Source organism: Sinocyclocheilus rhinocerous, unplaced genomic scaffold (genome assembly GCF_001515625.1).
Source record: "Sinocyclocheilus rhinocerous isolate Xijiao unplaced genomic scaffold, SAMN03320098_v1.1 scaffold225, whole genome shotgun sequence".
Lineage (NCBI taxonomy): Eukaryota > Metazoa > Chordata > Actinopteri > Cypriniformes > Cyprinidae > Sinocyclocheilus > Sinocyclocheilus rhinocerous.
In genome coordinates this window covers 1,978,976-1,988,706 of record NW_015630532.1, presented here as the reverse complement: position 1 = coordinate 1,988,706, position 9,731 = coordinate 1,978,976, and the positions used below count along the sequence as shown (strand labels likewise).

At 39.7% G+C, this 9,731-nt stretch overlaps 1 protein-coding gene across 1 annotated transcript in view; it reads right to left on the bottom strand.

Moving 5' to 3' along the window:
* Positions 1 to 270: 270 nt before the first annotated feature.
* Positions 271 to 9,731, bottom strand: part of LOC107740484 (uncharacterized) — a 59,830-nt gene continuing 50,369 nt past the window's right edge. Inside the window, exons 14-22 of the mRNA XM_016552941.1 lie at positions 7,111 to 8,015; positions 4,193 to 4,450; positions 4,104 to 4,158; positions 3,693 to 3,873; positions 3,021 to 3,137; positions 2,646 to 2,894; positions 2,362 to 2,558; positions 1,504 to 1,562; positions 271 to 1,354 (exon numbers count right to left, since the gene is read on the bottom strand). Of these exons, the coding sequence (XP_016408427.1) occupies positions 1,524 to 1,562; positions 2,362 to 2,558; positions 2,646 to 2,894; positions 3,021 to 3,137; positions 3,693 to 3,873; positions 4,104 to 4,158; positions 4,193 to 4,450; positions 7,111 to 8,015 (2,001 nt within the window). The 3' untranslated portion in view covers positions 271 to 1,354; positions 1,504 to 1,523. The remainder of the gene's footprint in view (positions 1,355 to 1,503; positions 1,563 to 2,361; positions 2,559 to 2,645; positions 2,895 to 3,020; positions 3,138 to 3,692; positions 3,874 to 4,103; positions 4,159 to 4,192; positions 4,451 to 7,110; positions 8,016 to 9,731) is intronic.

The window sequence follows — 9,731 nt, the reverse complement described above, 5'->3', positions numbered from 1 at the left end:
TAAACTCATTACGTGTCTGTTGCTTATCTTATATATAATTATAAAAAAGCATGGCCAATGAAGAACAGTTGCTTTCCACAAGCCATTCACAAATAGTGTGAATAAGCTATTGATGACAATGTTCCTCAGGCTAAAACGGTACAGTAAACTGAACCGAACATCATTTCTCACTGCTTGTTTACATGTATTTGAATGTGCATTTAAACTACACACTGCTTGTGCCCCAAGGCACAATAACATCATTAGTAACAATGAATCTGTTCCTTAGCTCAGTCAGTGTGCAGAAATTGAATACCAGCCCGCAGGGTTTGTGGGATATGTGCTTCTACTTTATGCCAATCATAAATGATTAAAGACAATAAATAAAACACACTTTCTTTACCGGTACAAAGCAATCCAGTCTTTATTACTTCTGTGTGAACTTGTTAAGATGGAAAATAAAACACTTGAGTACATACTCATGCTTCAGCTTGAAGTGGAACTTGCAACGCTTTTTTAATTACTATTATCTTTTGATTTTACACTTCAAATTTGGGTTGGCAACAAAGAATGGCACTTGAGTGATTCCCATGTTGACTGGTTAATACATGTATAAACATTACTTCCTAAACGCTATGTCCTCAAAGCACCACTGGTGCAACTATTTACAATTTACATGTTGTATTTTGTTATAGTTAATAATGTAAATAAGAGAACTGAAATGAAAACTCTCACCATCTCCAAACAGGCAGCAGTGCTGACCTGAGGTCAGTCGTATGATTTGAATGAATGCTCTCTGATTCTGGATCAGGCCAGCTATCATACAGCATATTGACTGACTACAGGTCCACAAACTATGGAAACACTAGAAAGAACAGAAACTCTACAACAAATGCTTTAAACATTGCTTAACATCTTTAGTGTACTGATGCTTAGAAATCTAGCCATACCTTTTAACATTAAGGCATTTTTTTTTCAAAATCAAACCAGCTGAAGTCTGCAGCAAAATGGGCAACAACAACAACAACAAAAAAAGTGGGAACTGAATAACCGCAACAGTTCAGAAGTGTATTGTACACTACTACAGTATTTACAGTTAATAATACAGCTGAGAACACTACTGTATCTTAACATTTGAAAAGAAGATAAATACAAGAATATTTATTCAGTTTTATAGATCATTTTGAAAATTATATAAAAGCTATTGAAGCTAAAAGTGGCTTAAAAAGAAAAAGAGAAACAGTGCTATTTTGAGCGCTTTTTAAACTCTGCATGAGATTGGCTGGCACTCAGTGGGAACAATAAATACTAGCTCTGTACTCCTCTTCGGTGTGGCAACGTTGTCTTCACAATCTGAAGCAGACAGGTCTTAAACCTAAAGGATGAAGGAGGACAGAATAACTTGCATTACATACAAGCACGTGTAAAAGCACCAGTTTAAGCATGAATAATATCTGAGCTGAGATGAGTTTTAATGCACATAGCTATGGAAGTGCGATGTCATGGAGCGAAAGCCAGACTTACTGCAGCAGTGGTTACTGAGCTCACACTATAGTAGAGGGACCAATCACCTGAGCTTCCCCCTGTGACGAGAAGGAGATGGGCGCAGGTGTTATCACAGGTTAAAGGGGAGGCTCTGATTTAATCATCAGGTGATCAGTGAATGTGTTTATTAGTGCTGGCATAAGCATGGGTGTTATGACATGTTTCTGCATCAGGCTATGTCCACATTTATCCGGATATATTTGAAAATGGTGTTTCTGTTTTAAAACATTCTCTGATGGTACACAGAGACAAACATAATAAAGTTCTCACACTATTCTGGCACTATCATTTTATTAGCAACTCATTGGTGTGTCCAGGTTGCACCAGTATTGGTTATTGTTTTTTTGACAGCCAATGCCGATATCTTAGAGAGCAGGGTGATAAAATTATATATATATAGTCTGGCGCACCATCAAAATAAATGTCTCGAACATATCAGCCAAACAGAAAAACGTATCGGCCAATGCTGATATTTGAAAAATGCCAAATATCAGCCGATTTATCGGTCGACCATTACTTTAAATTGCCAGTAAAACAATAGGCCAAACATGCAACGTCACTTTCGAATACTGCTGTTTTCACAGCCCACACTACAACAGGAAAACTGTGTTTTCATATGTATCCACTTGTAAGCGCATCTTCAAAAATCTCAGTTTTTGCTGGATCTCAGAGTGGGTAAAAGGCCAAGAGGTATAGAAATAGTGAAATGATGTGTGAAATGTGTTTTCAAATTCATCCGGATGAATGTGGATGTAGCCTCAGTGACACCGATTGGTCATTTGATGTTGGCACGGGCCTGAAGATGTGCCATCTGAAACAGACACACGCTATACTAACCGCTGAGATGTACTGGCTGTTAAAGCAGGGTTTCTCCTGGGTGGGAGAGGTGATGGAGGAGTAACAGGAGGAGTCACACGGTGAGCTGGGCTCCTCGGACAAAGCCTCGGGAAGGTGACTCGACACACATCCGCTGTCTGACCCGCTCGAGCCACTACCTGACAGACAGTGAGACGACGAACCCGAACTCTCTGTAGCTACAAACACAAGTCAAAGATCAACATTCTGTTATATACATGGCTTCTGAGGAAATGTTTAACACTTTCAGATGTTATGATACATACTCATAGACGGTTGACTGCTTGTCTCGTGCTCCAGCTCGTCTTCCTCGATGCAGGGGCTGATGAGAGGTCTCTCCCCTGCTAACAGGCTTTGGCTGCTGTACATATGCAGATTCAATGGGCCCAGCAGCGTGGAAGAGGAGGGGCCACTGGACACTGGGGGGCCACTAACGGGAGCATTTACTGCAGCTCGTTTGAATGGGTTTGAGTGGTCAAAAAGCGAGACAGCAATGGAGGCTCTCGTCCTGGCCCCTGTAACAGAAGAAAGAGTAAAATCAACCCATAGAATCATAATCAAAATATTATTCTGGTCAGAGTTAAAAAAATAAAAAATCAAGCAAGTTATTCTGATGAGTTTGTCATGTTAAACAAGCTCACCTCTGCCTTTCATAATGTAGTCAATGGCTCTGTCGTTGATAGCAGCATCACTGGGTTTAATGTCCAGGAAGGGTTTATTGCCCACCCCCATAGAGACCATCTCCTGCATTCGAATTTCTGCATACACACACAGAAACATGTTTAAAAACGCTGCCATATATCAGAAGTTGCAATAGTACTGAAGATAACACATTTAAAAAATGAAATATTGATATCGCGTTAATACTACACAAATGATAATATTATAAATAACCTGGCGTCAATAACTATATAGGCCTAGTTGACACTCCAATAACTGTTGATTAAGTTTAATGATGAATTTGAAGAATTAAGTAGCATAAAGCACATATAAAGTGTAAAAAGAATTTTCTTAGGGATTGAGTAAATTTATGCAAATACAGGTTGAACAAAGCATTGGATTTGCATCATTTTCTCACACTCATATCAAACTGTAGAAACACAACACTGGTGTGACTCGAAAGTGTTTTAAATAGCTTCCAATCTGCCTGAGGCCTTTACAGATGAAATGCTAGAATTTTTTTTTTTAGATATGCTAAGATGGTATGAGACAGGAAATATTATCTGCAATTATCCTCTCATGTTCAGTATGCTGAACAAAACAAATTCAAACAACTTATTAAAGCTCAACCGCTTCAGTTTTTTCTTTCCCACCTTTATTCCGTGTGGCCTGCTGCCACAGTATCCGTGCAATGTCGCAGGTCCAGGCGTGTTTGATCTCGGCAGTGCTGGCTTGGAGAATGTAGGTCTGGTTCTTTGAACTTCTCCTCCTGAACCAGACCTCAAACCTCAGAGCGTTCTCACCCGACGTCTCTGTCATACCCACATCAGCTGTCTACAAAGACAATGACAGAGTAAAGAGGATATTCACATATCATCTCAATCAATATTGAGGGCTCATGGCATCTTATTGTTATTACGGGTTACAGGAGACCAAACTGATGCTCAGATCTTAAAACTAAAACCTTCTCTGATATTAACATAGGACAAGAATGTGAGTGTACTAGTAAAAGTACAGTGTTTTTTTCTGTCCTTCTAAACTTCAGATGTCCTTTAGGTGCTTACCTTAAAAGAGTGCTTATATATGTAAACATCTAGGCCACCCTCAATGCGTTTGGGGCTAGTTACTGTGAAAAGACTGTGACTGAAGGAACTCTCTTACATGTCGTAGGAAGCAGTGGCTGACGCGTAGTGGGTGATTGCAGCAGCTCTCAAGCTCTTTCAGGAAATACTGGCTGTGGAAGTCCACCAGCTTCTCCAGGTTTCCGAAGATGACGCTGCGCTTTCCCCGCAGGTCCTGTGGCAGGTCAGCGCGCTCCATCTCAGGGAAATAGTTGTCAATGATGTACCGCAGAGAACGCACATATTCCCGCTCCGTTGTTACCATCTCATCTACGATGTGGCGTAGTTTACTGAAAGACAGTGAGAGTGGACAATTAACATACTTCAAATGCATACTTTTGTCACAAAAACATTAAGCAGCACAATTGTTTTTTTAACACTGATAAGACGTGTTTCTATTTTTTAAGATTTTATTTTTGGTGTTTTTGCCTTTAATTTGATTGGACAGTCTAGAGAGGAAAGGAAGCGAAGTGGGAGAGAGATTTTATTTTTGGTATTTTTGCCTTTAATTTGACTGGACAGTGCAGGGAGGACAGGAAGCGAAATGGAAGAGAGAAGGGGGACGGGATCTGGAAAGGTCCGCAAACCGGAACTGGAACTCGTGACGCCCAAAGCGCAAAGGCACTGTGTTATATGCTTCTTGAGTTCCAAATCAGCAAATTAGAATTCTTTTGGAAGAATCATGTGACAAGAAAGACTGGAGTAATGGGTGCTGCTGAATATTCAGCTTTCATAGGAGACATCTTTCAAAAACATAAAAAAACTGACCCAAACCTTTTAATGGTAGTGTATGTCAGTGTGACATCAGTATGTGTGCCCTAACAGCTTTTTCAGACTGTGTAACCATAAAGGACAGGTGTTTTCACACGTCTCTCCAGGATGTCATATGCTTTCTCCCTGAAACACTCAAGCCAATCAGTTGTGAGAGTCCATAATCTCTAACTCAGACTGGATGGCTCACTGTGACCGTTCCCATGGCATTCTTTTTATACTCAGTAGTTTTAAAACACAAAGTTTAACACTTGACTGCCCAGATCTTTTTGACCACTTCATAAAACCCTGATCACAGCAAACCTGAATGCTTAAAGTAAATGACAAGCATAGAGCACCTATTGTCTGACTGTCTTACATACATTACTTTACATTACTTACAGCACTTTTACCTTCTCACCACACAGCTGAACATGGTGTGTATGTCCAGTATTGAGAAAAACAAGGTGATGTTTTAGCATTTACATTAATCTTAAACTGGATTCTTATCAGAATATTTTCATTAGCCTTAAATATTTGCAATAACTGGACCACACAGAGCCGAACAGCATGTTTTTAGTTATTTCTGTCTGAAAAACTGTGTCAACATCACCTCTGTACTGTAATCTCAGAGAATAAAGCTGACTAATGTGTTTTGAAAGGAAGACACACAGATGTAAGGACCTCCTTAAGACGTCTATATAAACAGCTAACTCCATCCATCTCTTCTTTGTGGAGGAGCAGAACACAAACAGGCTCCCCACCACTTCAAAGCCCAGAGGACCAGCGCCCACCTGGGAAAGTGATCTGTATCTCAGGCCTGTTTCCCAAGGGGGTTAAGGGGTGACCAGAGGGACCCACAGCTGGAAAAGACATCCATGGAGATTCAGAGGATTATGGGGCTGTGACCGTTTAATATGAGACATATTGAGTTCCTTTATGCACACATCACGAACATGATTTAGTCTGTATATGGTTTTTAGCTGGAAAACTTTTTTTCCCTGGATGTCTTGTGTGTGTGTGTGTTCAATTTTGAGCAGTTTGCTGTGAGTACAGATATAAAGGTGTTTTCAGCATTTAGATTTTCAACGTTTTGCAAAAGACTAAGCTACACTGTACATTTTCATGTATAGAGGCCCATTAGTAATGTGTAAAAAAAAGTATGATTTTATACATTAACGACATGTTGTTTACAAAAATAAATAACTGACTTTAATATCGTCATTGAAATACAGTTAAAAATATCTAGACAATTTTCTGTACTGTTAGATTTACTAACAAAGATAATATTTCCAATCCAATTCAACATTATTATGCAATATAAATTAATATATTCATAATTAAAATAATTACATTATTAATTATATAATTCATTTAGAATAATAATATAATTATTTACATAGTATGTTTGAATAAGTATTTATTATTTATGTAATTTATTATTTACAGCTGCTATAATTATTTATATGTAATTATTTACAGCTACAATAAATTTTGCTTTGCTCAGAATATTCTCTTGTTGCCTGAGAGTTTTTTTTTTTTCGTTTTGTTTTGCTCTTCCATGGACACTTTAGCACCCCCTAAGGGGTTCCCGGAGCTCAGTTTGAAAACCTTTGAATGTGTTCTTGTCTTGCAAAAACACTGTGTGCCAGGCTTAATATATTTGTCTGTGTTTTTGGTAGCATTGTTGCTCATATTCTATTACAAGAACACATTTTTCCAGTGTGAGTGTGTGTTTTGTCACACAGCTATCATAAAGTGGTGGATATATAGTAAGGCCCTGTCCCAAATGGAACAATTCATGTGCACTTGCGGTCTTATGGACTTACAATGGCCGCCACGTGCACGTGTCCGTTAAGTCCACGAGACCGTAGGGTGTCCCATTCGTCATTTTAGCGTTCAGAAGGGTGCTCGCGAGCGCCCCCTTTGTGGCCGTTATGCGCCCTCTATCCGCACTTCTGCTGAGCCCACATTGGGGCGAGCTCCGCAGCAGACTTCTACCCGACAGTCAAAGCGGCATTACGTCACGAAAGTGCGGACTCAGAGGAAGACCACGAGGGTTTAGGATGCCATTTGGGACAGGGCCTAAGTGGTATTAAGCTGAAGCATGCTTCAGTCAATGGCCTGCAGACCTCCCTGGTTGATTGTGTTTATGTTACAGCAAGTGAGTGTGGGTTAGCACTTGTATAAATGTACCCACCTGCCCTTGCTGCATGTTTCTGGTGCAGGACTCCCGCTGCGGTGTGAATCAACAGAAGACCATCCATGCATGGGCGGCAGTCGCGGGCTGTACGGCCGATCGATCACTTCAGTGCTGCTCACCTCCAGACCCTTAATGAACACCCCTGTGTTTCCTCTCCGTGCAGGCTCACTCAAAGTTCTCTGACAGGTCCCATACCGTGACACAGACTCGCTACCGGCCGTATCAAAGCTCTGGGTCTTCCGCAAAACCCTGCGGTTTGGTTCTATAGAAGTGAGGCTTGGGCTTGTTGCACATGCCTGCCCCTCCACTTGTGGCCGCTGCGGAGACTCGTCTGTAGAGATGCTTCGTGTTAGCCTGTGGGATCTGACAGGCGTGCTGTGCTCAATGCTATATGGACTTCCTGTGGGGGTTCGGACAGTGTCACGGGCGTCCATGCGAATGCCTGAAGGACTGCTAGGAGTGGAGGACATGCTGGAATGTGAGGAAAGTCTGTCCCTGCCCCAGCCTCCACCGAACGCTTTCCGACATGAGAAGGAGATGCTACTGCTACGCTCCTGAGGTTTAGCGCTACGGTCCGAGTTCCGGCGAGAGGAGTCACCCCTCGCTGATTTGGAGCCGCTCTCGCGGCGGGTGCGCAGGGCCATCTCCAGCTTCTTCTCAAACATCTGCTTGGTCTCCTGACACTTGGACCAGGCAAACTTCCACTGCTTGAGTCCCTGCTCACTCTTCAGCTCCCCAGCGAGGTCCTTCATCTCCTGGAAGTGTGCGTCGGGGATCGGGGGGTGCTGACTGCGATAGGTCTCCAGACACGTGATCACGCTCTGACACTTGTCAGACATGCCACATTCCTCCATACTAACACACGCCAAATGACGCATGCCCTCTAGTGCCCATTCATATGCCTAAAAGAGAGAGAAAAAGAAAAGAGTCAGCTGATGTGATGAAAAAAATGTGAGAGACATTAAAACCACATTTTGTGTATGGTAAACCCAGTTATATACTTTTGTCAGGGGTGCACGTAAGTGGTATGCATGACCAAAATTAAAAAATGTGCTTTGTAAATAAGTTCAGAGCACTCGTTTACGAAACCGACATGTTAGACAGACTTTTAATGCACAATCACCTTTTTAGATCGACTAACTGTAATACTGTAAGATTTCCATTTAAACTGAAAGCATAAATCTAGGCTATGCAATATATATATATATATATAGGCTATTAAAACACAATTCATAACTGTGATATTTCATTTACTGACGTGCTTCAGTTGGCAGCGCTAAACCCAGCAGCGCATGCCGGCAACCCACCAAAATAAAAGCTTGCTGATTTTAGTTTTGAAAATGATGAAAATTCATATTAAAAAAGTAAATATTAGCATTTTATTTTTAAGTGTAGTATAAAATAATTGTATTTTTATTTAATACTCACTTTTTATTTAAAAATATAATTGATATAACATTTTATTATTTAGTTTATTATTTTATAAAAAAAAACGAACTAAAGTGCTATAATATTATTATTATTACAATTATTAATTTATTTTTTATAGTTATATTAAATGGGTCACATTATGTGCAGTGTGAGGACTAAACCAAATCTCCAGGTGCTCTTATGAGAACCAGACTGAAAAGCTTATGTGCACCCCTGACTATTGTAGTATTTATTAATATTTAAATAAACCAAGTTTTTTTCAGTTTCATTTTCATTTTAGTTTACATTTACACTTTTATCCAAAGCGTCTTACTAAAGAGAAACAAAAGCAATTTGTCAAAGAGCCAACAATATTTGTTATATACAATCCCAAGTTACAGTAATTTGTTAAGTGTGTTTTTATTAGTTTATTTAATTTTCTTAATATTTTTCTTATTCATTATTTTTATTTATTGTTTTTCTTATCATTTATTTTTATTTCAGTTTTAGTTTAAGTAATTTTATTACTTCAAATTTCAAATTCTTACAAATTGTTTCTTATATTCTAGCTTTATTTAAATTACTGAAAACATTTTAATAGTAATAGTATTTTTAATCATCATTTTAAGTTAATTTTAAGTTTTTACATAATAACAACACTGGGTAAAATGGCAGCTTTGAAAAATATAAATATTTTTTTTAAATGGAAAAAAGGGATAAAAAAAAAAGAAGAATGAAGGCAATATGTCACATAAGAAGTTTTTATGCATGCTTGAGAATAGAGAAAAGGAAAACAACTACACAACTACAAATGCAGTGTTGATGGGGGTACGGGAAGGATAGAGTGAGTGAGAAACCTCCCAGCATTTCTTTCATGTGAAATAAAGAGGTTTTTAGCCAGGAGCTGGGAGGTCTGGGTAAGAAGGCTTTAACATGCAGCTCAGCAGCAGGAGGGCCTATAGTTTCAACTATGTGTGACAGCCCCCTGCCACAAAGACACATGCCAACCGCTTTACTAGCTGTCTTTCCATTTATGAGAAAATCTGATGGCCCCTTCTCACACTCCAAGATGCTGTTACATCAACTGGGCGGCACTCTTGTTTTTAGACCTTTTTTCATCAGCATCCTGGCGGGCAGGTTTCTATAGTGAGTGCTCCGGAGGATACGAGTGCTCGCCGTGCTGGGGAATGAGTGGTTAAACTTCAGAG